At 34.0% G+C, this 24196-nt stretch overlaps 1 protein-coding gene and 1 long non-coding RNA gene across 2 annotated transcripts; both read left to right on the forward strand.

The window, feature by feature from the left end:
* Window positions 1–14477: 14477 nt before the first annotated feature.
* On the forward strand, window positions 14478–15030 carry LOC112940335 (uncharacterized). Its single transcript, XR_003244333.2, has 2 exons — window positions 14478–14760; window positions 14864–15030. It is a non-coding gene; the product is annotated as an uncharacterized lncRNA (long non-coding RNA).
* Window positions 15031–16715: 1685 nt separating this feature from the next.
* Window positions 16716–24178, forward strand: LOC101247779 (protein disulfide-isomerase 5-2). The gene is made up of 5 exons (XM_004250356.5): window positions 16716–17135; window positions 18818–18921; window positions 21509–21879; window positions 22176–22483; window positions 23578–24178. The coding sequence occupies exons 1-5, from the start codon at window positions 16920–16922 to the stop codon at window positions 23884–23886; spliced, it is 1308 nt and encodes a 435-aa protein (XP_004250404.2). The 5' UTR covers window positions 16716–16919; the 3' UTR covers window positions 23887–24178.
* Window positions 24179–24196: the final 18 nt, after the last annotated feature.

Below are 24196 nucleotides of genomic sequence, written 5' to 3' on the forward strand. Positions count from 1 at the left end.
GGGATAATGCCCAAGTACCCCTTCAACCTATGCCCAAAATCTCAGAGACACACTTATACTATATTAAGGTCCTATCACCCCCCTGAACTTATTTTATTAATATTTTTATCCCTTTTTAGCTTACGTGGCACTATCTTGTGGACCCAACGATGGTTGACTTTTTTTTCGAACTAGTGCCACGTAGGCTAAAAAGGGTAGAAAATTACATATAAAATAAGTTCAGGGGGGTAATAGGACCTTAGTATAGTATAAGTGTGTCTCTGGGATTTTGGGCATAGGTTGAGGGGGTACTTGGATATTTTCCATAAAATAAACAACGAAGATATTAAAAATGTTGTACATGATAATCAAATACAATCTTTTTATTTTATTTCTATCAAAACCTTTAAAATTTGGATTATATAAAGTTTGAATATAATGTATAAAATCGGGATTTTCAGCAAAACTAAATGGCAAACCCATAACACATATCATTTTAGCTAGTTCTTCAAGATCTTTTTCTCTATTATATGAAAGTGGTAAACTAGAGCCAGAAACATTAGACGGATTTACTTGTGTTTGTACCATGTTAGAGCCGCCTACTCCTACATTTTCAGGAAGGGGGGTACCGTTTTTTTAGTTTCCGCTACCGCTTTAGCATGCAAAAATTCATTTTTACAACAAGACATTAAATGACTACTCAAATGTCCCGGCCCGCCAGATTTACCAACAATTTTATGATCTAATCTATGTTTACATTTATTACAAATAGCTTGTGTTTTATCTTCGTTTTGTGTCATAAATTGCTAAACAATCAATTTTTTAGCACGTTCTATCTTAGGCCTAGGATGTACGGGGGGAACAGGGACAGGACAAGGAAAGGGAGCGGCACTGGGAGTATTAGTAGCCGTAGGTGGCTCAGTTTCATCATCATCATCATCAAAAGTAGGCGTATCAGTATAATTATCAATATCATTATCATTATCATTATCACTAGGCAAATCCTCATCAAAATTACCAAAGCGACGTTGTAAATGTTCATGATAAGGATCTAATCCTGAATTACTATCAATATTAGAAACCGTATCACAACATGTGTATAATCATCCGTATTTATTCTTAATGTAGTAGATTTTTTAGTTTTTGATTTAGAGGAACTACAGGTTTTTGCATTATCGGAGGATGTAAAGTTACACATATTTTTTACACGCTCTAATGCACTTTTTTACCCTTTCCTTTTTGAACAATATTTTAATCAAAATTCATATTAAAATATTAAACGTGAGATTATATATAATATGGAAAATGTAATGCAAATAATAAATCACAAAATAAATAAATAATTATTTAAATATAAATGAAATGTAAAATAAAAGTTGGAACGAAAAAAAGTAGACGTTTATAACCGCCGAAAGCCGAACGTGAAAAGTTGAATTTTGAAGCTCCAAATCCAATTTCCAAAGACCAAATAATGCAACACCAAAATTTAAGATATTATATATTAGAGAATTAGAGATTAGAGAGTAGAGAGTTGAGAGTTGAGAGAGTAGAAGATGAATAGATGATTTTCTGATTTAAAAGAATGCAATTTAGGGGTATTTATAAGTAAAAAAATGGGTTAAGATATAATTTTTAAAACTTTAGGGTATTAAAAAAGTTTTGGGGGGGGGGGGGGGGTAGGATTGTAAGTGGCTGAAATTTGGGTCAAATAGCCGTTTGGAGAGCCCACTAGCCTTTACCCAACGGCTATAAACGGATAGATTTTTTTTAAAAAGAAAATTGACCAGACTGGTAACGAACCAGTAATTTTCGGAACCGGGAGGGGTAGGTAAATCCCGATTTCCATCTTGTTACCTGTCTCGGAATCGAACCGAATCGATTTATACCGAGACTAACGAATATCAAACCGAAATCGAACCGGACCGGTAACCGGGACTTACCGGTTCCGCTGCCATACTTACTTACAATCTAACTTTAAGTGCATAGTTGCCCTTGAACCATTAAATCTCATTTTTCTCATCCCATGTAGCATCCATCTATCTATCATCTATCTCTCTCTCTCTCTCTCTCTCTATATATATATATATATATATATATATTTATATATATTAGTCTTATTATATATTCTACCCAACTCAATTATTGAGATTCACTAAATCCAATTCTTATACCCTTTCTCCTCTCGTCACTTTACCTACAAAGAAACATAATATTGATATTATAATTGATATTTTTTTATATCGGAAAGGGAGCAACTGACCCATTTCATTCATTTTAGTCAACATTGATACATCCTAAAAATAAATAAAAAATTTAACAATTTGAACTTAGAACATCAAATTTAGCAATGGATCAGAAAGAACTTTTCAATACTAGGAGAAAAAATATAATTCATCAGGTCAACATTAAATGATTTTTATAAAAAATATTATCACAATCCAAAGTATATCCTAGGTATAACATGGTATATAGGACTTCGAGAGCCCAACACAATCCACTTAGCATACATCATACAAGATAATAAAAATAAAAAAGTTCAAAAGATAGAACTTCATATTTCAAAAGAGTTTGACCAAATGGAACTCTAACATAAGTCTCTATAAGCCATCTAAATACATCATAAGGAAAGTGATTGAGATGTAACTCATTCATCACATACAAAATCTGAAAACGAAAATGACATAAAACTATAAAAGTATATCGGTTCCCGGAACATGAAGACCTACCAATCATGAAGACTTACCAATTTTCAAGTCAAGGAAAACCAACTAGCCACAAGTATGGGAGGTAGGATGCATCGGACCTTACATTAGTGAAACAATGTGGAACAAATAAGCATTAGTACATAGAATGTACTAATTATGGAGCAATATGCACAAATAGACATGATAATATGAATGACTTAAAACATACGTAGGCATGATCATTCTTTGAACATTTAAAGGCTTAACGAAGCAAACCATAAAAATAATTAGATATAATCAATGCATTTGAAATAAGGGACGTAAGAAAAGATTTGAAAAAAACATAGTCAGTTAGTGGGATTTTTAACTTTTAACCGATAAAAAGATCATGAGAGCTATATCATAAAATTCGGTATGTCCCTCATACCGGAAGAGGGGGAATCTTCTTGCCAAGGTATAATATGTACATATTATCATTTGCTAAAGTGGATCCACTAGCTAGGTCATTTAAGACAACTCTACAAGGGCACATAGTTTGGGACTAGAAATTTATACTAAAGGCTTTCCTATGTGAGCCTCCACCTCAAAGCCCTCGCAGTGCTAAGTATAAAGTAACTTTGTCTACTGAACTGAGGCTTAGAAACACAAACACAAAGTACTTGATTATTTTCACCTTTGTACTCTGGGCTCTCATGGTCCGTTCATGTCACAATTCAATTATTATAACTAAATCCACACTAGCTAATTTACCTATGGACGAATCATATTTTACTAATCAAAGTATTATACATGTAATTCTTTTAATATAATTATACGCACAAAGACAGAAAATAAGAGTTTCAAAATTAGTAAATAAAAGAAAGTAAGGAATTTAACAGCTATTACACTTTCCAAAATTTGCTAATCACCATACAAGTACTTAAACAAAAAATGTCGAAGAATAGCAAATAATTAATGAAGTAAAATAATGTCCGAAGAAAATAGAAATCGATTCTTGGGAGGATTTGTGTTAGCATGGATAGGAATGTCTCACCCTCGTATAAAACTATTGTTTGGTTAGATATGACGTCGCGTACGTGAAAGATTTCGGATCACAATCTACACTCAAAGAAACATACATGAATAACATCAACACAAATATTATTTACTATTAGATAACATAGACCGAATAAACTTATTAACTAATTTATTCGACAAAGTGTAACACCTCAAAAGTTAGAAAGTCAAAAGAAAAGGGAAAGTTCTTATTTTAGGCATTGCGAAGGTTCTACGATTCTAACCTACAGATTATAGGATGTCCTGCATACTGTAGGAAGGAAATGTAGGCCTAGAGATGTTTTTATTGGAATTTTAAGTTTTTGGAGTTTGACTTGGGAATGAACCAGGTGAACTGTAAGAGTTTTAATGGGAAGTAGATGACACTCATAAAATGGAATCAAAGATTTGATTTAGGACCTCAGGTCTATGAAAGGTTTTGATCATTAGTGGTTGGTTTTACGGGTCATAGGTGTTGGGTATGTAGCAAGAATTGATGGGAAATAGAGGGAAGGAGAGGAATTTGAAAAGTTTAGAACTTGAAAGGTTGGGAACTTGAAAAGTCCTCTAATGCTTTATTGAAAAAGGCAATAGTCCCTCATCGGTAATGGAAATGAAAATAGAAGAGTTTAAATAAATAAACACTCCTATTAGTTGTTAAAAGGGTTGGAAAGAGGGACCCCCTCGTGCCGTCGTCGTCGCTCGCTTCGGCTTTGGCAAATGATCGAGAGATAATTTTTTGGAAAAAATTTATTTTAATTTTTATTAATTAATTTAAATGGCCAAAAATTATTTTTCAATAAATTAGTTGATAACAGAATTTAACTGAAAACAACTTTTTAGTTAACCCGACCCGACTCGGATCCGCGCGAGTGACCCGTTTTAAATTCCGTTATATTCAAAATTTCCCGCCATGACTGTTCTGAAAGGTTGCAACTTTCAGGAACAGTCAATACCATTTGAAAGTTTGCAACCTTTCATTAATGGTCGTGTCAATTCTGAAAGGGTAGCAACCTTTCAGAATATATTATTCTTGCCTATAAATACCATTCAGTATTCAGAATATTTAAAAAACGAATTTTCTGATCTTCCTTCTTCTTAAAACCAAATATATTTCTTCGTGTACTTTCCTGCTGTGGATTGATTCGCTGATAGTAGAGTTTTTGGTATCTATACTCTACTGATTAAGATCATTTTACCCTGGGAGGTTATATTCCAAATCAAACCTCGGATACTAGAGGGGAATAATTTCCTTAGGGGGACACTGTGAATTCAGTGGACTTGATTTTCTTCCTGAATTTTTCAAAAGAGTATTCCAGATTCTGGTAAGCTTTACAGATTAAATTATTTTTTACAAATAAATTTCTGTTCATCTTATTTACTGGTTCTAAAAATCTCATTTACTTCGTGTTTCTGAATGATTTATTTCAACCAGTAATTTCTATTTTTCTTAACACAGATTGGCAACAATCTTAAGGAAATTATTTAAATCTGTGTTTCTGGTGGAGACAAAAATCTTTGTGATTTTATACTCCTTTAAGTCTGCAATTATAATTTATTGCTTACTTATATTGTATCAATTTTGTTTATCAGAAATGGAAAACACTGGTGTTACAGTGGCTGTTGCTGCACCAACCCGAACTCTTGTATCATAAGCAGAGAAACCGGGTAAATTCACAGGTGTGAATTTCAAAGGATGGCAGCAACGAGTATTTTTCTGACTTACCACTCTTGGTCTGCAGAAATTTACCAGTGAAGATACTCTAGTACCTGCTGATGATATGCCAGACAGGGAAAAATTTATGATTGTTGAAGCATGGAAACAGTCAGACTTCCTATGTAAAGGTTACATCTTGAGTGCTTTAGAGGATGACTTATATAATGTCTATAGTGCAATAACAACTTCAAAAGAGTTGTGGAATGCACTTGAGAAGAAATATAAGACAGAAGATGCATGCTTGAAAAAATTTGTGGTCGCAAAGTTTTTAGACTATAAAATAGTAGATAGTAAAACTGTTGGATCACAAGTGCAGGAACTTCAACTTATTCTCCATGATCTGATTGCTGAAGATATGGTAGTAAATGAAGCTTTTCAAGTGGCTTCAATGATCGAGAAGTTGCCTCCTTCGTGGAATGATTTCAAGAATTATCTAAAGCACAAGCGTAAAGAAATGAAGCTTGAAGATCTTGTGATTCGTCTCAAGATTGAGGAAGATAACAGAAATGCCGAAAAGAAGTCGCGTAAGAGTTCAACAATCATTGGAGTTAATATTGTTGAAGAAGCTCCTACCAAAGACAAAAAGAGAAAGAAGTCCAACGGGCAGAAGTCAGAACAGGCCAAGAAGAAATTCAAAGGCAACTGTTATAATTGTGGCAAGGCTGGTCATAGATCTTCTGATTGTCATGCTCCAAGAAAGGACAAAAACAAAGGCAAAGGCAAAAGTCAAGCAAACATCGTGGAAAAGATGGAAGATGCAGATGACTTGTGTGCAATGATATCAGAATGTAACTTAGTTGGAAATCCCAAGGAGTGGTTTCTCGACTCAGGTGCTACTAGACATATTTGCTCTGCAAAAGAAGCCTTTGCAACGTACACTCCTGCTGAGTACGATGAAGATTTATTCATGGGAAACACAGCAACAACAAGGATTTTAGAAACTGGGAAAGTAATGTTGAAAATGACATCCGGCAAAGTGTTGACTTTAAACAATGTTCTGCATGTCCCTACTATTAGGAAGAATTTAGTTTCTGCTGCACTACTCATTAAGAACGGGTTTAAGTGTGTCCTAGTTAGTGATAAAGCTGTAATAAGTAAGAATGAAATGTTTATAGGAAAGGGCTACCTCAATGAGGGTCTTTTCAAACTAAATGTAATGGTTATTGACAGTATTAATAAAAATTCTGCTTCTGTTTACTTATTGGATTTAAGTGATTTATGGAATGCCCGTTTGGGACATGTAAATTACAAAGCCTTGCGAAAATTGGTTAATCTAGAAATATTGTCTGATTTTAAATGCGATAAGTCGAAATGTGAAATTTGTGTGGAAAGTAAGTTTGTTAAACATCCTTACAAGTCTGTTGAAAGAAATTCTAAAACTTTAGACTTAATTCACACAGATATATGCGATATGAAGTCAACACCATCTCGTGGTGGGAAAAAGTATTTTATAACTTCTATTGATGACTGCACTCGATTTTGTTATGTATATTTGCTTAATAGTAAGGATGAAGCAATTGATGCATTTAAGCAATACAAAAATGAAGTGGAAAACCAATTGAATCTAAAGATAAAAATGATTCGGAGTGATAGGGGTGGAGAATATGAATCTCCTTTTGCAGAGATATGTTTGGAATATGGTATTATTCATCAAACTACTGCACCTTATACACCACAGTCAAATGGTTTGACAGAACGGACGAACAGAACATTAAAGTAAATGATGAATGCCTTAATGATCAATTCTGGTTCACCGCGAAATCTTTGGGGGGAAGCCATCCTTACAGCTAATAAAATACTCAATAGAGTACCCCATCGAAAAACACAATCAATTCCATATGAGTTGTGGAAAGGAAGAAAACCCAACTTGAAATATTTCAAAGTGTGGTGGTGTTTAGCCAAGGTAGAGGTTTCTTTACCTAAGAGGGTTAAAATTGGATCCAAAACAATAGATTGTATCTTTATTGGGTATGTTGTGAATAGTAAAGCCTGTCGATTTTGAATTCACAAATCTGAAAATCCTGAGATTCATGTTAATACGATAATTGAATCAGATAATGCAGAGTTTTTTGAAAATATTTATCCGTATAAAACTGAAAGTGAGTCAACAAGTGAAAGACCTAAGCGACCACGAGAAGAATCAATGGAAAATATTCTAACTAGTGAGGAACCTAGGCGAAGTACTCGACAACGAAAATCTATTTCTTTCGAACCAGATTTTGTAGCATTATTGCTTGAAAATGAGCCTCAAACATTTAAAGCAGTTATGTCTTCGTCAGAGTCAACTTATTGGAAAGAAGCAGTCAATAGTGAGATTGAATCAATTTTAAGCAATCACACTTGAGAATTGACTGATCTTCCTCCAGGAAATAAACCTTTAGGATCAAAATGGATCTTTAAAAGGAAAATGAAACCTGATGGGACTATTGACAAATATAAGGCTAGACTGGTAGTCAAAGGGTACAGACAAAAGGAAGGTCTGGACTACTTTGATACACAGTAACAAGGATAACATCAATTAGGATGTTAATAGCACTAGCAGCAGTGCATGATCTTAAAATCCACCATATGGATGTAAAGACAGCCTTCTTAAATGGAGAGTTAGAGGAAGAAATTTACATGGAACAGCCTGAAGTTTTTATAGTTCCTGGTAAAGAAAAGAAAGTGTGCAGACTTGTGAAGTCACTTTATGGACTCAAACAAGCACCCAAACAATGGCATGCTAAATTTGATCAAATAATGTTGGCAAATGGATTCAAGATTAACGAATGTGATAAATGTGTTTACATTAAAAACGTTATGAATCATGAAGTCATTGTTTTTTTGTATGCTGATGACATGTTAATAATGAGTAAAGAAATTGACGATATAAATGCTACTAAGCGCATGTTGTCCAGCAAGTTCGATATGAAAGACTTAGGAGTTGCTGATTTGATCTTAGGGGTCAGGATTATCAAAACTCCCCAGGGACTAGCATTATCTAAATCTCATTATATTGAAAAAGTATTGGATAAGTTCAATTACTTGAATTTCAATGTAGTCAAAACTCCAATTGATTTAAGTTGTACATTTAAAAAGAATGAAGGTCAAAGTGACTCTCAATTGGAATATGCCAGAGTGTTGGGAAGTTTGATGTATATTATGAATTGCACGCGACCAGATATAGCATGTGCTATTAGTAAACTGAGTCGGTACACTAGTAATCCGAATCAAACTCACTGGATGGCTATGAAACGTGTGTTAGGTTATCTAAAATGGACACAACATTATGCTTTGCATTATAATAAATATCCTGCTGTGATTGAAGAATATAGTGATGCAAATTGGATCACCGGGTCAAATGATGTAAAATCCACGAGTGGTTATGTATTCATACTTGGTGGAGGAGCTGTCTCTTGGAAATCTTCCAAACAGACATGTATTGCTCGCTCCACAATGGAATCTGAATTCATTGCTTTGGATAAGGCTGGTGAAGAAGCGGAATGGCTCCGGAATTTCCTAGAGGATATTCCATTCTGGCCAAAATCTGTTGGACCAATTTGCATACATTACGATAGTCAAGCAGCAATAGGTAGGGCAGGGAGCGTTATGTACAAAGGGAAGTCTCATCATATACGACGTAGACATAACACCATAAGACAACTGCTCTCTAGTGGAATTATCACAATTGACTATGTAAAGTCGAGCAATAATGTGTCAGATCCACTAATGAAAGGCCTAGTCAGAGAGGCAGTTGAAAGATCATCTAAGGGAATGGGTTTACGGCTTAGGACAAGTCAGCATGACGGTAACTCTATCTAGCAGATTGGAGATCCCAAGAGCTAGATTCAAGGAGAAAAACAAAGTTGTGGTTGACGGTTCGACATTGTCAATTAACTCAATCCATTCTCATGATGAAGACAATGTTCAGGAAAAGGTTAAAACTTTAAGGCTTGTTAATGAGGTAATAAAGCTTAAAGTTTTTAATGATTTGCTAAGTTTGGTAGATTTGACCAAATAGTGTATCTACGAGATGACACGGTTAGAAATCACCTATGTAAGTGTGAAGTGGAAGCCGCTTCAAAGAGAATTTCATGTCAAAAGCCTATTCTCTATACACTCATGAAACCAGGAGGTGTTCATGGATGAAACGAACACAACCGTAAGAATCATAAACAGTAAAGGGTTAATTGTGTGACATATGGTTGTTTAGGTATACACCAAAGTTCGACGGTTCAAAGATATCACATCTACCGATTGACTGAGTATATCCGACATATGTTCACTACGGAAAGTCCAAGGGGAAACCTACTTATCCAGATGCAATTAATCCTTGCTTGTAAAGTACACAATTGTCCTTTCATTCCTATGTTATAACTATTCCCCATCAATGTGGGGGATTGTTGGGTATGTAGCAAGAATTGATGGGAAATAGAGGGAAGGAGAGGAATTTGAAAAGTTTAGAACTTGAAAGGTTGGGAACTTGAAAAGTCCTCTAATGCTCTATTGAAAAAGGCAATAGTCCCTCATCGGTAATGGAAATGAAAATAGGAGAGTTTAAATAAATAAAAACTCCTATTAGTTGTTAAAAGGGTTGGAAAGAGGGACCCCCCTCGCGCAGTCGTCGTCGTCGCTCGCTTCGGCTTCGGCTCGGCTTTGGCTTTGGCTTTGGCTTTGGCAAATGATCGATCGAGAGATAATTTTTTGGACAAAATTTATTTTAATTTTTTATTAGTTAATTTAAATGGCCAAAAATTATTTTTCAATAAATTAGTTGATAACAGAATTTAACCAAAAATAACTTTTTATTTAACTCGACCCGACTCGGATCCGCGCGAGTGACCCGTTTTAAATTCTGTTATATTCAAAATTTCCCGCCATGACTGTTCTGAAAGGTTGCAACTTTCAGGAACAGTCAATACCATTTGAAAGTTTGCAACCTTTCATTAATGGTCGTGTCAATTCTGAAAGGGTAGCAACCTTTCAGAATATATTATTCTTGCCTATAAATACCATTCAGTATTCAGAATATTTAAAAAATGAATTTTCTGATCTTCCTTCTTCTTAAAACCAAATATATTTCTTCGTGTACTTTCCTACTGTGGATTGATTCGCTGACAGTAGAGTTTTTGGTATCTATACTCTACTGATTAAGATCATTTTACCCTGGGAGGTTATATTCCAAATCAAACCTCGGATACTAGAGGGGAATAATTTCCTTAAGGGGACACTGTGAATTCAGTGGACTTGATTTTCTTCCTGAATTTTTCAAAAGAGTATTCCAGATTCTGGTAAGCTTTACAGATTAAATTATTTTTTACAAATAAATTTCTGTTCATCTTATTTACTGGTTCTAAAAATCTCAGTTGCTTCGTGTTTCTGAATGATTTATTTCAACCAGTAATTTTTATTTTTCTTAACACAGATTGGCAACAATAGGGTGTCCTCGTAGAATGGTCCCAGACTTAGAAATTTGTGAAGTTTAACTTGAGTTCCATGGATAGGTCTACAAACCGTACAATGGACGGCGGATTGTAGGAAGTTCTCATCGGAAATTATTGAATTTTGAGTTTCTGAAATTGGTTCTATGATTGATCAAGACGGGTCGTAGAAATTCCTACAAGCCATAGGTCACATCCGTAGGAACCATGCAACAATTATTTTTTATAATATTTTGATCTTTTTCTATGCATCTAATACCTGTATTATGTCGTTTTGCCCCTATTTAAGACTTAGAAATATCCGTATACCCCCCAAACTTCCCCAATTATCTCATTCACTCAAACCCCCAAGTCTCATACACATTCAATCCCTCCAAGTCTCATCCACATTCAACCCCAACAACTCTCTATCAAGGTCAAGAACAAGAATCTAGTCTATCCAAGTTAAGTCTCCTTTTCACCATTGATTTTGGGATTTGAATAGAAAGTTATGTAGAGTTTCATCAATGGCTTCCATCAGCCATTGAGCCCCAAGGTTTCTCAAATATATAAGTTTAAATTGATCAAAAATTGATTAGGTTTTCATTCAATTCTTCATGGTTCTAATTGTGTTGATTAAATAATTTGACTTTAACCTTATTGCGATTGTTTTGACTCAATTACATACTTTTCAGTTGTTTTCACCATGCATTGATTATGTTGAGTATGTACCCTAATAGACATGAATTTGTGGAGAAACTATGAATCTATGAATGATTTTTTCATGAAGTTATGCATGATTTGTGAAAAAGAAATGTTTAACGATCTAGGTTTCTATGATGTGGTGAGTTATGAAGGGTGATTAGTGCGTCATGCGGAAACTTATAATTAGCAAATCATATGATTGATTAATCAGATAACAAAAACTTATACTGAAAATCAAAATATTATTATATCAAAACTAATATAAAGAACGGAAAAGGGCCTAAAATACCCTCGAAGTATTGAAAATGGTACACAATTACCCTCCATCCACCTATTGGCCCCCAAATACCCTTCACATCCACCTTTGGGTCCAAATTTACCCCTTCATTAACAGACCAAAATTAAAAAATAATTAAATAATAATTTTTAATGACGTGACACTCAACCATTGGTTGTAAATTAATTATTTAAAATAATTTTAAACCCATCCATTTTAACTAAACCCACCCATTACCCACCCATTGAATCTCATATTAGGAAGGTTGTAGAAGAAGAAGGAGGCGGAGGATATTCTGTTTGTCGCTGTATTGGGAAGATCTGTATGGTCGATGTGATTTTCTTCCTCTGTACGGAAGAGAATTTGGCTGATCCTTCTAAGGCTCTTCAAACTCCTATGGAACAGATTTTGCCTAAAGGGAATTCCATTGTCAGACATTTAGATCCAAATTCTAAGTTATTATGAAGATTTTTTTATAGAATTAGAAATTATATTGGTGTTGTTCCTTTTGCAATCACATGTTCTTCAAAGGTTAACGGCTTGATTTCTATTTTGCTTCTGTTTTAATTTTTTTTTTGAACCATTAGTTTTTAGAATGAATTGGTATTTTGAGATACTGTGTAGGAATACTGCTAAAGGATTTGCTGAAAAGAAAAAAAAACCTTTTAGCTTTATATGAGATTCAATGGGTGGGTTTAGTTAAAATTAGTGGGTTTAAAATTATTTTAAATAATTAAATTACAACCAATGGTTGAGTGCCACGTCATTAAAAATTATTATTTAATTATTTTTAATATTTGTCTGTTAATGAAAGGGTAAATTTGGATCCAAAGGTGGATGTGAAGGGTATTTGGGGGCCAATAGGTGGATGGAGGGTAATTGTGTACCATTTTCAATACTTTGAGGGTATTTTAGGCCCTTTTCCGTATAAAGAAAACCATTGAAACTGTAGAGAGAATAAATCTCCCCATAAACAAAAATCTTAAACGACTACATTGTAGATGTTATTGTTATGTTAGAAGAAACAAATCTATATTTATAGAGTCCTAAAACCTTTTCCTATTAGAAAAGGACTAGTTACTCCAAAACCTTTTTCCAAAAAGGAAAGAATAAACCAAGTATGAAAAAATATTATATTTTCCTTTCAAGAAAAGTAAAAACATTTATGGTAATGTTTTGACTTTTCTTCAAGGAAAAAAAATCTTAAATTATGATAAGAAAATCAGGACAAAACCTTAAACACGATGAGCATCTATGAAAATGTGAAAGGATCTTCTCACATATTAAGAATCATAGTTTGGTAAATTGTTACCTCACATATGTCTTATTCAAGATTTAATGAGCTACTTTATGATATTTTCAGTTTGAATTAGTAACTTAATTGTACTTTTCCATGTATGATGATATGCTTATGTTTGTGACTATTTTATTGGAATTTAACTTAGCACCGAGAGAACTTTGAGACTCGAACAGGATAGTCTCTAGTAGCAAACCCTAGTTTCAAACTACGTGCCCCAATACATTTCCCTTAAATGACGATATATGTGTTATGACACTACGCTTTACCTTTACAAGTAGACTCTCCTTTCACGTTATTGAAGTTATGTAAAATTTCATCTTAAAGCTTGCATGATATATTATTGGTTAAAGCTAATATCTCACAAAATGAACTAAGTTGTCCTTAACGATTTTATGAAGCTTTCTTGTGATTTTAAGATGTATTGATGATGTTCATATATATTTTATGATGTTTCTTTAAAGATTTTACTATGCTTAGATTGGTCATGCATTTCATGTTGGTTTTTCTTACGTCCCTTTATGATCATATTTCACATTTTTATTCATATCCCTCATACATAGTATTTTTCATGCACTAATGCATACTTGTACTTACATTATTTAATAATATAGGGTGTGCCGCTTCCTCTCCTCTCGCTCGTGGCTAGTTGATGACTTCAAGGATCTGAAGACTTGGTGAGTCTTCATAATCTAAGGACTATGTCACCATTATTGATTTTATGTGTCTTTATTTATGGAAATTGTATGTGGTGTACAGGTTACGTCTCGATCACTTTTTTTGATGTAATAGAAGGCTTGTCAAGACTATTATGATAGATTTCCGCTTTAATGTCAAACTCTTCTACGTATGAGATTCTTTACTTCGTCTAATATATTGTGTATTTGTATTTTAAGTGGCTTGTCCAGGAACTTTTGGGATCCTATATGTCATGTCACATCTAGGGTGTTCTTTGAATCGAGGCATAAAGGTAGTAAAGCAAGTGGACATATACAATAATATATGATCGATTAACTCAACAATTCAACTACCAATATAAGCCAAATGAATAACTTCATTTTCGACATATCACTTGGCAAAAATCAGTCATTCACAACTAGTAATGAAGTATTCCTTGAAAAGTATCACACAATGACTGAACATGCAAATCACCAAGTGGATAATCTAAAGTTAATATCTTAAAATGTCACTGAATTATGAAAAATTACCTTGTAAAGTCATTAAACTTTGTTTTGTATCACTAGAATCACTCAACCTAACGTTTTTATCTTCTAAAAACATTAAACAATATTTATCACCAAAATAAATCTGGCATGGCAAAATAAATATATTTTATGCCATGTTATCATGGCCCCATAAATAAATAAAATCATAAAATATATTTATTAATATATCCACTACTCACAGTTATCTTCTTCTAAAACACTTAAACCCTAATTCTCTTGCCAAATCTCCCGCTTCCTTTTTCTACTTCTTTCTCTATTCTCCCAAAATTCTCACCTCACAAAGAAACGCTGTAATGTCTATTTTAAGGTTATTGATGCTGAATTTTTTCATTAACAATTAATTCCTTCATTTCTTCGAGAAATAATGGGCTGAAATCTGTAAAAAAAAAAAAACGAAAAGGACCACTACGCGCTTGCTAAAGCAATCCTAATTCAATTGAGGTAAAAATTATAAATATTTAGCTATATTGTCCTTTTATTGTAGAATATCTAAAAATTGGTTTAGGACTTTTTGTATTCTAATTATTTTCCCCCCTGTATTCAGAGGAGAGGAGACAGAAAGACTGACTCTTTAAGAGAAAAGTCATGAAGGAGTACATTGTTGAAGTTTAGTTGAAGAAAATATTAGAAATCATAGCAAAATATAGAATTATCTTTGTAATTTTTTGTGGTTACCTATTACAACACAATATATTCTTTTCTTTTTGGCTACAATGATGCTCATAACAACCTAGTATATAATACATTTTTAGAAATGCTCTAATATTATTTGTGTGTTGCTTATTTATATTGGAATTGATGTACATGGTTGACACGGGAGATAATTTAGTCAGTGCTACTGAATTTAACATTTATTTCCAGTGTTGATTAGAATTTTTTGATTGTCGGTAATAGTCTAGAAAAATAAATTTTATTGCAAAAACAGAATTTAAGAGGGGAAGACATGAAATTAATAAATTTTATGATTTTGTTTATTTGTAGGTTCATGATTACAATACATTAAAATAAATAAATTTTATAATTTTATTTATTTGTGAGGTCCACAATGACATGACATCAAAAATAATTTAATTTATCATGTCAAATTTGTTTAAAAATAAATTGTAATCGAGTGATTTTAAAGAATAAAGGTGTTAAGTTGAGTGATTTTAAAGACACAAACTAAAATTTAGTGACTTTACAAGATAATTTCATATAGTTCATTGACCTTTTAAGATATTAACTCAAATAATCAATAGGTAGTCACACACAAAAGGCGATTGCAAAGTAAATTTCAATTTTTAGCATAAGCTTAGTGGGGAATACCAATGACGAATCTAAAAGTATCAATACAAAAAATAGAAGCTGAAATGGATAAAGTGTTGGTGTCACCATCGATGTCATGAGTTCGATGATGAGAGAAGGAATGTGGCTGAATTTATTGATGTCGTGTCAAACATTATGCAATGTACTGAAATACCAAACAAAATGAAATCAAACAAATTTGAGAATTTTATATGGGAAAAAGACTATAACCACTAATAATTTCTTAAGCAAAATGTAATCCTAACAATGGTGATCTATAGTAATCTAAAAGAGAGATAATAAATATGGATCAAAAGAGAGAGGGGGGTGGGAAGAGAATTTAGAAAGAGAATATTCGTGAGCCTTTGGATAATGTGAAAATGAACCATATGAATCAGAATTAATTTTTAATATTAATTAGTTATGTGTAATAATTGATTACAAAAATGTCCAATTAAAATGAACACATGCTCATACTAATCAGTTCTTAATACTCACTCTGTTTAAATCTCCTTTTTTGTTTGTTTGTTTAAAAAAAATGACCTCTTTTTTTTTTTGTAATAATTTTCCAAGTGGCACGTTTAATGACACAAAATCAAAGGACAATTTTGTATATTTAACCTAACTTTAATTTAGGACCATAAGATTCAAATTTTTTTTATACTCTTAAACTTTATGTCAAGTCAAACCAGATCATTCTTTGTAAAACTGAATTATTACTTCTTTTTTATTGTTCACATGCTTGCAAGAATCGGATTTGAAACGACACTTTTCAGACGCACAGTCTGAATTTAAACTGTTTTTATCGTGATAGAAACTCATGATTAATTATAGTAATTCGAGAAGAGCGCCAGAGCAGCAAATTCCATAGCCGCGACAGTTGTTCCTCCATCAAAGGCTCTGAGCCTGCTACGTAGCTAGGCTATGAAATTGATTTTCTGATAATAAAAAGAGAGAGAATAGAAGATCATGCTTACAAGCAGCCGTTTCCATCGTCTTTTGCTAACCCTGATTTTATCAAACCCGTTTCTTCAATCCTGATGAGAACTTTTTCTTGCCTCAAAGAGAATGAACATATTCTTTATGTAATCTCAAAATCAAAGAGTATGAGTACATTTAAAATAATTTAAGACAATATATAATTAAGATGTGTGCTGAAATTTGTAGTATAGTTAAAAAATAAAAGGAATACTTGTGCTTCTTTCTTAAAAAATAAAAATAAATAAAAGATGTTTCAATTAGAAAGGAAGCGTAAACTATAAAAACGAAAGGGAAGGGCAGATCCACTTCTACAATTTCATTCACTGAACACAACAATGGTTCCTTTTCGCTCCATTTCGATCTTCACCTTCGGCTTCCTCCTTCTCTTCCGATGTTCCTCGTCGGCGGCGGAGCAGCAACAGTTCGCCATTGATGGGAAAGTATTGGAACTCGATGAATCCAATTTCGAAGCGGCTATTTCCACTTTCGATTATATGTTTGTCGATTTCTATGCTCCTTGGTGTGGTCACTGCAAACGTCTTTCTCCTGAGGTCTTTCTTCCTATCGTTTTCTTTTCTATTTGCTTGATTTGCTTTCTTTTTCTTTTTTTCTTTTTTTTTTCAAAAAAGGTTTGGATTTGTTTATACTTCAGTGCTGTATTGTTAGAGTGAAATTAAGGATGATTTAAATTGAATTACATAGTTAATAACAGAGATAGTTTGGATTTGTTTATACTTCAGTGCTGTATTGTTAGAGTGAAATTAAAGATGATTTACATTGAATTACATAGTTAATAACAGAGATATACTCATTGCTGTAGTTTTCAGGAAGTAATCTTCCACCAAAATCTAAAGATATTAGAATCAGAAAATATTAATGTGCTTTAGTTTTAGTGAAGCTTCTAATTGTATAAACATTATTTTCAAATAGTAGAAGAAAATTGGTGACATTGTCCCTCAGACAGTGGCTGTGATGGAACAATACTATAGGATATAAGTAATATTATCGTAAGGTTTTGCTTCAAAGTTTTAATTATTAATTAACTATATATGGAAGTTTGATGCCTACTGATGTAAAATGATGGTTTGGTACATGAATCTACTCTGCCTCAGATGCTAGTGTATATATGTTTGCACTCTCTTATGGTACCTAATAAGGTGTTGATAGTGTTATGTTTGACTCTTGTGAAATTCTTATAAAAAGAAATAGGCACTTGAGAAATAGATTTTTATGATCTAACCTGATTTGAAACTGTAGAGGGATGGAGGGCTGACTTATTATGGTCACGTAATTAAACTCATGTGAAAAAGGAAGCTCTCCTTTATGCTACGAAAGAAAATAGAATGATTTCATTTACAGTGAAAGAAGATTTTGGATGTCACCCATTTAACTTAATATATGTTCACATTCATGATACATGAACTTCCAGAAAAAAGCTTTTTTTCATGAACAACAAAGTTCAAGAGGCTGAGGAAACATTGCTGGAGGCTGATCTTAGCTGTTGGATTAACCCTTTTATGGTCACTAGTGAGGAATTACTCATTTTGTAACTTCTTGTGACTTTTTTTTTCTGTTGTGGTACTGGTCAAATGCTTAAAAGAATTTGTAAGGTTCATATGCAAAGTCAAATATCCAATCAGGAGAGGAAAAAAGGGGTCAGCGATGACGATACCTTGGAAAGCATGTCATTCCTCCAGTACATAAAGTGGAGAAGAAAGATAGGAGCAATAGAGGATTATTGAGAACAAAAAAGGATATTTTATTAAATGTAAAAGGCTTAAAGTAATCTTGCAAAGGAAGTTCATTGATATCAGACAGGATCATGATATGTCATGTGAGAACTAAGAAGTGATTGTTACCACATGTTAATAGACTGATAGGCATACTTGTTTGTCGTTCTAGTCTTATCAACTGTTCCCTGTCTTCTAAGAGAAACTTTCTCCCCTTAATAGGAGTGCCTGTATTTTGGGTGGTCAAGTGTGTTGCTTGTGATCACTGAAACTTCTTGAGGGATGAGATTGAATTGTTTCTTTCTAAAGTTTGATGATATTGATATGTTCATCAATAAAAGGTATTATCAAGCTCTTTACGTGAGTTCACTAAGCTTCATATTCTGCATTCTATGTTAGAATTTTTCCCCAACAAAGGGACATTTTTCATTTGCTTGTTTTATTGGATAATAGATATTTTTGAATGTGACATCACGAAGCACTCTGACAAAAGTTCCTTGCAGTTGGACAAAGCATCTGCCAATCTTGCTGTATTGAAGCAGCCCATTGTAATTGCAAAAGTAGATGCTGACAAATACAGTCGTCTTGCTTCTAAATATGAAATTGAGTATGTCTGCTTTACACATATTAGTTATTACTACAATTATTTTGTTTAACCGTTTTCATAATGTGAAACTTGCTTTCTGGTTAAATCAAGTTGCTTGAACCATAAAAGAGAATAAGTTTCTTTAGTTTGGTATAACATTTTTATTAGCATTATTAGATCCACAGTTTGTTATCTTAATCAATTTGTTAGTCTGCTATGGATTGTCAAAGACTGTAGATGCAGATCCTATAAAAAACTTCCTATTCCTAATCCAGTATTTCTTTTTTTCTTTTTTCTTGAGAAAGGTAACTGTATTAAAAAGAAAGAAGCACTGAGAAGGTGCTGTTCAGAAGTATTTACAGAAAATTCTAAGATGATTTTTATTCTTAGAGGATTCTATAAGATTTATCATTGCTTCAGCTTCATTAAAAAAGGTCTATTTACACTAAAAAGTAAATGTTTCATCTTTATCCCCTGACTAGAATTTTCCTCGTCTTCAAAGCATCTGTCATTTCTTCCTCTCCAAATATTCCACCATATACATGTAGGTTAGTATACCACCATTTCTTCTGCTTTGTATATCTTCCTTTAATGTTCCAGCACTTTAAAGTTCACATGTATCTCTGCGCATAGTCCGTTTTAAGCCCCATCACGTTAAGGAACAACTGCTACAATTGATCAGTAGCATGACAATGCAATAATAGATTATTGACATTCTCAGATTCTTTTTTTTTGTTACATATATAACAGTTTAAGCACAACATGATTCCTCTGTAGATTTCCATGTGTTAAGCAAGCTATTCTAGCCACCAACCAGGTGACCCATGCCACTTCATAAGTGACATTTGTTTTCCAGATTTTTCCTCTAGGCCAACATCCTCCTTGCTCTCCAACAGAATTCAGAAGCCTATAACAAGATTTTACTGTAAAGGCACCATTTCCATGAGCTTTCCGGATTAGCTTATCTTGTCCTTGAGTCCCTTTGAAAGGTTAGAGTATTTAAAGAAATCAGACATTATGCTCAATTCCCAATCATTTAAATGTCCCTGAAGTTGAAATTTCATCCTTCCCCTCAGAATAGCCAAACTAGCATCAGGTAGAACAGTACGTCTGAATAGATCAGGGAATAATGTCTTTAAGGGAGATACCTAATTCAGTTAATATCCCAAAATCGAAATCCTTTTTCCATCACTCACTACAAACCCAATATTACCTACAATGTTTTGCCAAAGAGCTTTAATAGTCCATAAACTCGCTCCATATGGTGAAGTCACTACTTTTGTAGTCCAAAAACCTTGAGAACCATACTTTACACTTATTTCTTCTTTCCATAGTGCACGTTCTTCTAAAATCTAAAGTGAATCTTCACAACCATTGCATCAGTAAGCTCCAGTTGTGTTGCCTCAAAATTCTAATGTCTAAACCCCTTCTCTTCTTATTAAGTGTAAATGAACTCCATCTAACTAATGGAGAGTTCTCTTATCTCTGTTGCCATGCCAAAGAAAACCCCTTCTTAGTTCGTCTAATCTCTTCTCCACTTTGACTAGTAATAAAGACATCACATATGTGGGAAGGGCATCAAAGATACTATTTATCAGCATTGATCTTCCCCCAGTGTCGCTAACCTCTCTACAACCCCCTGCCAAGTGGCTATTGCTCTGTTGCTTGTTCCTAGATCCCATTGCAACCCCATTCCTGATCCATTATTCATCCCTATATGAAACCATTTTTGGATTGCAACAGACAAATTGACTGAGGACACTTGTTTAAATCACATAGGTTATGATGCACGCACACAAAAACATGGAACGTAGCTTGAGCATCCTGCCCAAGCCTCTTTGCTGTCTATCTACACCTGACAGCTGCCACCACCATCCACTGCCCTGCACCTCTCCCGGAACATCTTCTCGGAGCCTCCTTATCTTACCTCCCTCTATCCCAATTCAGAACATGATCTCAATGTGCCTTCTCTTCCAGACTCTCCCATATCTAAGTAGTTCCAACATTTCTGGAATTTCCTTGTTCATCTAATGTTGCGTTCTGATGTAGGATGCTCTTTATTTGGTGAATCCTAGTCAGAGGAGCTTGGTCAGATAAGCATCAAGGGATATGATGAGGAATGTGCTGCTGGGTAGAAGATGATGTAAGGGGGAATGGGAACGTAATTCTGAGTTGTGGACTTTGTGGCCAAAGGATTGGGTGAATCGGGGTCTTAATTAATCTATGGAGGATGTTTCCTATAGAGTCCCCATGAGGCTGAACCAGCTAACATCAATTCTTTTCAGTTTCCTTTTTCACTATAGTATAAACATTGGCTGAAGTCCAAACATTTTTTCCTCTTTGGGAGAGGATGAGAATATATTTTCTTCTCTTTTCATGAGACAATTAAAATCCAAAAGACAGACTATACCTATTCACATGTTTTAGAAATTTTGGTAATCTATTCTAGTAAATGAATGCAATTGCTGCCTGAGATGAATTAATGTGGAGAAACATGGTCAATGAGGATTCATATACCGGACCCATTATGTTTTGAATTGAGGCGTAGTTGTTGTAATGCAGTTATTGGGTAAAAAGACAGTGAAATGTTTCTTTTGTTGCAATGCAGTGGATTTCCAACTTTGAAGATATTCATGCATGGAGTTCCAACAGATTATTATGGACCTAGGAAGGCAGATTTACTTGTGAGATTCTTGAAGAAGTTTGTCGCTCCTGATGTGTCCGTACTCAATTCTGACTCTGCTATTAGTGAATTTATTGAAGAGGCTGGCAAAAATTTTCCTATATTCATAGGCTTTGGTTTGAATGAGTCTGTCATATCACATTTGGCGGTGAAATACAAGAAAAGTGCATGGTTTTCTGTGGCAAAAGATTTCTCAGATACAACCATGGAATTCTATGATTTTGACAAAGTACCTGCATTGGTAACCCTTCATCTGAGCTACAATGAACAGAGCATATTTTATGGCCCGTTTGAAGGTCAGTAAGTTCATGAAATTTTGGTGTAGTCACAACCCTTGTGCTTGCTTTATTCCCTTTTCATATGGAACACACAATTGACAAATACTGAGACATGTTTATTCTTGAACTGCTTCAGCTTATATGCTTTAGTAGCTGCGCAAGTTCCATGGCTATGAGCTTTATACAGTGTCTTTCATTTTAATCGCTTGGTTCTGCATATTAAAGAACAACTGAGAACTATTTTCAGCTGAAATTGTGCCTTGAATTTTATTACAAACAGTGTCTGGATCTAAGCTTTCCTGCTATGGTTGCAGAAAAGTTCCTTGAGGATTATATCAAACAGAGCTTGCTCCCTCTGGTTTTACCTATTAATCAAGACACTCTGAAGTCGTTGAAAGACGATAAGAGGAAAATTGTTCTAACAATTGTAGAAGATGAGGATGATGAGAGGTCAAAAAGACTAGTAAAACTCTTGAAAGCTGCGGCATCTGCGAACCGTGACTTGGTGTTTGCTTTTGTTGGGTTCAAGCAGTGGCAAGACTTTGCCGAGTCATTTGAAGTATCTAAGAAAATTAAACTACCAAAGATGATTGTGTGGGACGGAGACGTGGAGTATTTTTCAGTAAGCTTGAAACCTTCTTTTCCTCTCCCTCTCTTTCTCTCTCTCTCTCTCTCTCCAAGTGTAGTTTTCCCTAGCAATGTTTTACAGCTCTAAACAAGATTTTGCTTGTGTCCACCTTCACATGTTAAGTTAGCGGCCAGCATGACCTTGCACATTCTATAATTTCTCATTTAAGTATTGCAGTGACATGAATCTGTAGTTAGCCTACTTTCTGTTTGGACTTCCTCCTTTTTTGCCAATTTCCTTAACTATTAATTAACTAGCTGGTAAAGGAAGTACAAACATTAATTATTCGTGTATTATATACTTGTTTTAGAGGTTCAGATTTCCAACAACTGATCTTGAACTATGGATGACCTGATGACTTTAGTAGATATCACCTAGGTCATCTAAGTACTAAAAGAAAAAGAGAAACACGGAACATAAAGCCCAAACACGTGAAATAACGTTGTAAATGCTCAGTTTGATTGTTATCTGCTCTCCAGCTAATAGATTCCACCAGAAGCTTCAGGGTGACTACTATTGCAGGACTATGTCAATTTTAAAACCATTGGACATGGTCTTAATTTAATCTTTAATTGTACATGAATTTGGGAATTTAGTCTTTGTTCATCTATGAGTATGTTTATTTTGCTTCATGTGGAGTATGAGTCACTTTTGACTTTTAGATTTGATGCCTTCTTAGGTTCTTATTAACTGATAAAGCTCTGCATGAAACGCTTGAGTTGATTTTATCTTGAATCCTTGTTAGTTACCTAGTCCATACATATTTGCTTTATATTTATATGCTTCTCTTCTCTGGGAAGAATCGATGCTGGATGCATATCGTGAAAGCTATAGGGGAACCTGGAAGAAAATTTTGAGTTGAATCTTGAGATGACCTTGTTATGTATTGCATTTTGTTGGTGCGCTTGGGATTATGTTATAGGTTTTAACAGCTTCTTACCCTCATTTTTTAAGTTTCTGACTGACATATAGTGTAAAACACATTTTTAAGTTTACTCCCAACTTTAGGACTAAGGTGAAACATTGAGGTGATAATGATATAGTAATTGACTTTATTTGCTGATGTTGAGCTTTTACACGAACAATAGGTGATCGGCTCAGACAGTGTTGAAGACGAAGATCAGGGGTCCCAAATTACGCGGTTTCTTAAGGGATACAGAGATGGAAGTGTTATACAGAAACACATCATTTCAGATGATTACAAGGCTTTCAGAAACTCAATGTTTCTGATCGGAGCACTTATCCTTGTTCTCGTTGTGATACTGGTGGCGATGATGATGCAGGCTGTTAAAGAAGAGCCCTCTAGGGAACAGGTTGATCATCCAGGGAGCTCCACATCTCTATCAGAAGCCAGAGAAGCACTTCGTTCTGGCGATAAAGAAGAAAAAATAGATTAAGTTTACACTTTTCGGAACATTAATTTCAATCTAACAGAAATAAGTAGCTTGAGAGATTTTTGACAAGATGACCAATTTTTCGTAGCAGCCTCAGAAAGATGGTTTAAGTTTATCATAAACGAATACACCAACAGCTATACTTATAGAATTGCTTTAGTGAAAGGACTGGTGATTTATTAATTATTGAAGTTGTAGAAGAAATGGGTTTGTGCTGTGTATAATATGAGTTAAAAACGAAAAACTAGAATACTACTTGTTTTGATCTTATACATAATAAATATATGTTGTTAAATCCCACAGTTTGTTGAAA

This window comes from Solanum lycopersicum, chromosome 11, assembly GCF_036512215.1.
Source record: "Solanum lycopersicum chromosome 11, SLM_r2.1".
NCBI lineage: Eukaryota > Viridiplantae > Streptophyta > Magnoliopsida > Solanales > Solanaceae > Solanum > Solanum lycopersicum.

Excerpts from the sequence above, each read along its gene's own strand:
- LOC101247779 (XM_004250356.5), top strand. The coding sequence starts at position 16,920 with ATGGTTCCTTTTCGCTCCATTTCGATCTTCACCTTCGGCTTCCTCCTT. Across the intron at positions 21,880-22,175 it reads ATTTTATGGCCCGTTTGAAG|AAAAGTTCCTTGAGGATTAT; the intron begins GTCAGTAAGTTC and ends CTATGGTTGCAG. Across the intron at positions 22,484-23,577 it reads GAGACGTGGAGTATTTTTCA|GTGATCGGCTCAGACAGTGT; the intron begins GTAAGCTTGAAA and ends CACGAACAATAG.